Raw genomic sequence first — 7,198 nt, 5'->3', positions numbered from 1 at the left:
CTGGCTATTGTGACTAGAGCACAATGTCTCTCATTGCTGCTTACATAGACCTCTATTGCCATCCTAAGTTCTACCAGCCAATCATTATCATTGTGATACGTATTGAACCATAACCATCAACCAAAATTAAGTGAACTAATATAGGTTGGTATCACCACATACTAAACTGCCTTGTAAAGTTGATGACAGATCTTTCAGATTTGTCAAAACAGTATAATATTTCTCTTTTAAAAACTCTAATAATCTGTGTTCTCTCTTTCTCTCTCTCTCCCTCTTCTTTCTCTCTCTCTCTTTCACTGTCCTTCGCCTAATCTCTTTCATTGGTGTATTTATTCTACATCTTATTGATTTATAGATGATTTGTTTCAGTAATAGTTATTTGGTCATATTGATTTTTGTTTTGTTTTTAGAGTCCTGATTTTTAAATTTTATTTGCAAGTGTATGTGTTTGTGTTTGTGGTTGATTGTGTGAATGTCTGTGCTTGGCTTGTGTGTTTGTGTCTGCCAGTCCCTATGTCTGATCATGCATATATATCCCAGATATCAAGCAAGTTTTCTGAGACAGGGTCTCTTACTTGCCTACAATCCAGTGAATAGGGTAGACTGGCTGACCAGTGAACTCTAGATTACAAGCACAAGCCAAATATCCTGTATTTTTATGCGAGTTCTCAGGATCAAATTTAGAGTCTCAGCATTTGCAAGCAAATCCTTTTCAGACTGAGCTATGCCCAGGTTTATAATGTATTTTGTTCAATTATACTTTAGTTATTCTTGCTTCAGTTTGAGCTTTCTTTAATTTTTTTAGTATGTTTTTTTGATATTTTATTTTTTTTTATTTTACAATACTATTCAGTTCTACATAATAGCCACAGAGCCCCTTTTTCTCTCCCTTCCTGCCCCCTCCCCTTCCCCCAGCCTACCCCCCATTCCCACCTCCTCCAGGGCAAAACCTCCCCCAATGGCTGAGGTCGAACTCATAGACACAGTCCAGGTAGGCCCAGTGCCTTCCTCCCAGGCTGAGCCAATCATCCCTGCATAATCCCCAGTTTTCCAACAGCCAACTCATGCACTGAGCACAGGACCCAGTCCCACAGCCTGGATGCCTCCCAAACAGATCAAACCAATCGCCTGTCTCACCCATTCAGCGGGCCTGATCCAGTTGGGGGCCCCTCAGCCATTGTGTCATAGTTCATGTGTTTCCATTCGTTTGGCTATTTGTCCCTGTGCTTTATCCAACCTTGGTCTCAACAATTCTGGCTCATATAAACCCTCCTCTTTCTTGCTAATTGGACTCCCGGAGCTCCACCTGGGGCCTAGCCATGGATCTCTGCATCCAGATCCCTCAGTCATTGGATGGGGTTTCTAGCACGACAATTAGGGTGTTTGGCCATCCCATCACCAGAGTAGGTCAGTTTGGGCTGTCTCTCAACCATTGCCAGCAGTCTATTGTGGGGGTATCTTTATGGATTTCTGGGGACCTCTCTAGCACTTTGCTTCTTCCTATTCTCATGTGGTCTTCATTTACCATGGTCTCCTATTCCTTGTTCTCCCTCTCTGTTCTTGATCTAGCTGGAATCTCCTGCTCCCCCAAGCTCTCTTTCCCTCGACCTTTGCCCTTCATTGCCCCCACTCATGTCCAGGCTGTTGACATAGATCTCATCCATTTCTCCATCACTAGTTGTTCTTCGTGACTTTCTTGGGGTCCTTTTTTTTTTTCCAGGTTGCCTCCCTGGTGATGTGAGTAGCAGTCCAGTCATCCTTGTTCCACATCTAGTATCCTCCTATGAGTGAGTACATACCATGTTTGTGTTTCTGAGCCTGGGTTACCTCACTCAGGATGACTTTTTCTGTCTTAGTCCTTCTTATCTCATCACTGATAATGTGTTTTTAAATGTCAATTTCAGTGACACAAAATGGAATTCTGTGTGCATTAAGTAAGCTATGTTTTGGAAGACATGTTTACCAAGTATCTACCAAGTGGAAAAATACAATGGTGTATGCTTTAAGAAAGATGCATAAGTCCAACTTTTAAAAGGTCCTAATATTTTAGAAAGTTGACCTAGAGTAGGATATAGGTACACATGTGAATAGTGCTACTGGTAAGATGTTGTAAGATGACATGAGTTCCCGTAGAATACAACAGGAGGTATTAAGGCAAATGAGTACCTATGAAGCTGGAAATAGCCATCGAACATCGCTTTCTACCCTCAAAATGGTGTCCTTTCTCCTCTGACCCCTAATCTAGTTACCTCCAACTACAATTTTTTCCTTAAACAGATTCCAGTTGTTGAACGTGTTATTTAAATTTACCCTTCCTATTTTTCATTTTTCTTCAAGAAACACTGTTAATCTACACAAAGGTGTAGTGAGAACTTCATGTACATACCCTTGAGCTAACCTAAGTGATATACTATGATGCTCTTGAAGTCAACCATGTACTTCTATCCAATTAAATACTTCCCTTTTCTTAAAAATATATCTATTAATCCTAAATAGGTATTTCCATTCCCATAGAACTTTCTCTGCATGCATCACCAATATTCACTTTCCTGTGTATGTATATATATATATATATATATATATATATATATATATATATATATATATACTTATAGTTATTGGTTTACATTTTTAAACTTTATATGCACATTATAATGTATCCAGAAATTAGCTTTTTCCTTTATATATTTTTCTCCACTACACTATCCAATATTTGCCTTTTTAGGTCTTTCTCTGTGTCTTAGACCTTTCCCGAATTGTAGTATTTCCATGTACCATCCCTAGATGTATCCAGCATCAGGTATTTATTGTTTTATTCAATTTATTTTAATGGGCCTCAATTCAGTGATATAACCTTTGTCCAATCACAGTGAAGCAGTATTCTACATTAGCACTTCTCATACTCTGTTGAAATGAAGGATAAACTAAAGGTCTTCAGAACGTGTGCCAGATCAATTTGAGAATTTACTATCAAAGACATCTTGAATGGAGCTAAGGAGTTGACATTGCTCAGCAATTCCCATGTGCTGCTGCGACTGTTGTTGTCCTATGTGTTCAAGTACCCCAACTTGCTTGCCGACAAACTGGGTCACTTTCAGTTTCTGTGAATAAAGGTCAGACTATTCAAGACCTCCATGTCTGTTTTCTTTCTCATAAGTCGGTTAAACTGACTAATGGAATTTCTTGAGAGTGTAACTGGGAGACTGAAAATAGTTAAAAGTAATCTGCTTCAACGACTGGTAGGCTACTTCAAAAAGAAATGGACATTAATCAACTTGAGTTTGTAGTATTGATAAAAGACTCTCCCATATATTCATTTCAAATTTATTTTTAATTTAAAGAATATTTAAACAGTTTGAGAAGTTTTATTTGCATATATTTGGATGAAGAATATTAGATGAGGATCACTGACACTTTCCATGAGTCTCCAATCTACAAAGAACCGATTCATTGATGTTTATCCATGGCTTCCTTTGCCCTTGTTCTGTAGGAAGAATAAGAGATAATTGACAATTGTAAAACATTGATATGAACCACTTTTTTCAATCTTAGGAAAATAGTGTACCTTACATCTGTCTGTATTTTCAACAAAAAATGAACATATTTTCTTCTTGAAACTCAAACCCTCCCGCATGGCCTGCAAGTGAGCTTCCAATGCCAACAGACATTGAAGAATAAGAAACTTTGCTAATGCTTGGTGGCCTTGGTCCCTTTGTTGCAAAGATCAGCAGCTGATAGACTACAGAAGTGTTAGTCAAGGACTCACTGTACTAGAACATGTCCTGCTCAGGGTCCTCTGAGCTGTGTAATATATCTTGGAATCCCTTTCCAGGTATTATAAAAGACAGACTGCCTAGAGGTAGCTCCTTCTATTAGGCACTCACTCTCCCAATTCTATGTTTCCTTTGGCAGGGTCTGGCCCTCTTGGAGGGTCTTTCCCTCTCCTGAATAGGTGGGCTCCAATAACTGAACTTGTCATAGCTTGGGTGAAGCAGAATGTGGTCATAAATAGCATGCATACACAATTTAGGGGCATTTAGGGTATTAGAAAAAATGAAATTTCTCTAGCTTGAACTAAAGCCCCATAGGTAAACTCACAGCATGCAGGATGATCTTCATCCCCTGATCCTCAACGTCATCTTCTCCTTTCTTCTCATATTCATAGTCGTCATCTTTATTGTCATCGTCGTCGTCGTCATCTTCGTCCTCCTCCTCCTCCTCCTCCTTCTCCTCCTCCTCCCCCTTTTCGTCCTCCTTTTCTTCATTATTGCGGCCCTGGTCTTCTTCAGCTTCCTCCTGAACTACTTTGTTCTCCTGGTCGCTATTCCAGACATACAAGTCCTCTTCAATATCAGGCCAGGATTCCTCAAGAACCGGCCAGAGTTCCTCGATATCAGACCAGATGTCCTCGATTGAATGCCAGGGTTCTTCCACATCAGGCCAGATGTCCTCCATAGCAGGCCAGATGTCCTTGATAGAATGCCAGGGTTCCTCGACATCAGGCCAGATGTCCTCCATAGCAGGCCAGATGTCCTTGATGGAATGCCAGGGTTCCTCGACATCAGGCCAGATGTCCTCCATAGCAGGCCAGATGTCCTCGATAGAATACCAGGGTTCTTCAACATCAGGCCAGATGTCCTCCATAGCAGGCCAGATGTCCTCGATAGAATGCCTGGGTTCCACGACATCAGGCCAGATGTCCTCGATTTCAGGCCAGAGGTCCTCTACAACAGGCCAGATATCCTTGATACAAGGCCAGACTTCCTCGGCATGAGGCCAGAAGTCCTCGACATCAGGCCAGGTTTCCTGGTCATCAGGCCAGATGTCCTTGACTTTATGCCAGATGTCCTCGACATCAGGCCAGATGTCCTTGATATCAGGCCAGACCTCTTCCACAGGAGTGCAGATCTCCTCAGTATCGGGCCATATCTCCTCTTGCCCCGGCTCTTCCCCCAGAATGGCTCTCGAGACTGCCTGTGAACCCAGACATCCTGTGGTTCCATCGATGTCATCACCAGCCTCACGGATTGTCAGCACATTCAAGACACTTTGTCCAGCGTCGTGATCCATCCTACCACCTTCTTGCTCTGGGTCAGGAAATCCAAGGTCCCGCTCTGCGACAGCAGACATGGTATGAATTTCCTGCCAATTTCCTGCCAATGAAGATCTTACTGAAGCTTCGAGCTTTGAAGGTGTTGGTGGGGATGAGGCGTTGTTAAGGTGACTACCACGAAGTAGAGAGAGGCTGTTGGCCTCAAGGACCTCCTTGGAGGCAGTGAGAGCAGTAGGAAAGTTTTCCACTAGTCAGCAGATGGAGTTGGTACTTGTAGAGTACCTATAAAAGAAGGGCTAGACAGCACCAGGGAGGAGCCTTCTGCTGAGGCCAGCCCCAAGAAGGCTGAGAACCAGGTATAAGGGGGCGGAGCATTGAGGGGTAATAATGGCCCTTCTCACACGTCACCAGAGCTGTAAGCTCATTGGCTGAGACATAGTGATTGATGTGTATTGTGTCCAGTGAGCCATAGAGGTCCTTAAATTCTGGGGACTGCTCAGAATCACACCATTTTCCCTGAGGCCTTACTGTCTTGGGATACCTTTGAAGGCCATTGGAACCCTGTCTTCTAAATATCACATTGTCAGTAAAATGATAGTGTATCAATGTGAATGAGCTCGTCTGCACTGACTTCTATTTGACATGGGTTATGCCAATATAGACAGAGTTATAAAACAGGTATAGAGGGGCAGGAGAGTTGGATGGCTCAGGAGAGCACTTATTGCTCTGCCAGAGGATCGAGTTTGGATTCCCAACGCCGACATGGTGGTTAGCAACATTTGTAACTCCAGTTCTAGGGCATCTGGTGCCTTCAGGTATCCTTGGACATTGAACACACATGATGTACAAACATACACGCAAGAAATAACACCATTGCACATAGAATGAAGATCTAAAAAACTTTAACACCCAATGGTTATATAGCTCAGGTTTCAGCAGTGGTAAAATAGAAGAGATAGAAAAAGCCAGTTAGTAAAAAGTTGAAATGGTTACAGTCAGAACAAAGGAGTTGAAAGTGAAAAACAATTAAACAGGACCTGGAAAGTGTTTTTGCTCACTGCCAAAATCAAATCGATCCTCCCATAAATGCATTAAAAAAAAGAGGACAAGCATGTTAAATGCAAAGGACAGTCTTCTTAGGATTACCTAACAAAACGAAGAATTTCTATTTCATTATTCTCTTTTAGTTTTCCTTTCCTAGAATTATCTTCTGCCACTATCCCATTGACCTCAAATCAGTGGTTCTCAACCTTCTTAATTCTGTGGGCCTTTAATATAGTTTCTCAAATTGTGGGTATCCCCCAATCACAAAAATAGTTTTGTTGCCGCTCCATAACTTTAATTGTGCTGCTGTTATGAATCTCAGTATGAATATCTGTGTTTTCTGATGATCTTAGCTGACCCCTGTGAAAGGGTCATTCAACCAAAGTGGTCATGACCCACAGGTTGAGAACCACAGCCCGAAGTGGTCATACTCCTTACTCTGCTGTATGACCTAATTTTTTATTTCTGTAGGGTTTGAGCAACATGGACCAGGAAACAGAATGACAAAAGAGATAACTACTGTATTAGGCAAAACAGTGAACTGCTAGGGGTCCTGGTGCCAATCACTCTACGTCATGTTCATTGCAACGACTATGCATGAGGGTTCATAAACGGTCCCATGAATTTCATGATATTTACTCAATATCCTCATTGTATGAATTTCTCCTTCTTTTCCCCTTGTTAATGTGTGGTGTCATAACTTCCTAATTATCATTATCACTAGAAACTAAGGGCTAAAACTCTCTAAAATCTCTTGGTTTCTTCTCCTTTCTGATTGTGTGGCAGGAACTCTAATTGTGCATTTCCATAAGGTCCTTTTGTCCCTTCAGTAGAGTAACCCTTTCCTTTGCCTACTGTTCCACTTCCACGAAGGCACCAAAAAAGCCAGGTGGTAGCTGGAACTTCCAATTCAAAGTTTATGCCTTAAAAGTCTTCCCCATAGGAATGAGAAAGATTCTAAAATGTCATAGATGGCAACACTATGTGAGCATAGCCAGTTTGGTCCACTCCTCTCCACCCCCACCCCCACATAGGATTTTGCTACACACTGGATTTTGAAGGTACAGCACCAAATATCGGTTTCAGGTTTGGGAGAGGAGT

General features: G+C 41.8%; 1 protein-coding gene across 1 annotated transcript; it reads right to left on the bottom strand.

Moving 5' to 3' along the window:
• Window positions 1–4,074: 4,074 nt before the first annotated feature.
• On the bottom strand, window positions 4,075–5,405 carry LOC143271065 (uncharacterized). Its single transcript, XM_076562936.1, has one exon. The coding sequence runs from the start codon at window positions 5,128–5,130 to the stop codon at window positions 4,075–4,077; it is 1,056 nt and encodes a 351-aa protein (XP_076419051.1). The 5' UTR covers window positions 5,131–5,405.
• Window positions 5,406–7,198: the final 1,793 nt, after the last annotated feature.

Source organism: Peromyscus maniculatus, chromosome X, assembly GCF_049852395.1.
Source record: "Peromyscus maniculatus bairdii isolate BWxNUB_F1_BW_parent chromosome X, HU_Pman_BW_mat_3.1, whole genome shotgun sequence".
Lineage (NCBI taxonomy): Eukaryota > Metazoa > Chordata > Mammalia > Rodentia > Cricetidae > Peromyscus > Peromyscus maniculatus.
The sequence above is the reverse complement of the archived record's forward strand: the minus strand, read 5'-3'. Positions and strand labels throughout refer to the sequence as shown.

Excerpts from the sequence above, each read along its gene's own strand:
- LOC143271065 (XM_076562936.1), bottom strand. The coding sequence starts at position 5,130 with ATGTCTGCTGTCGCAGAGCGGGACCTTGGATTTCCTGACCCAGAGCAA.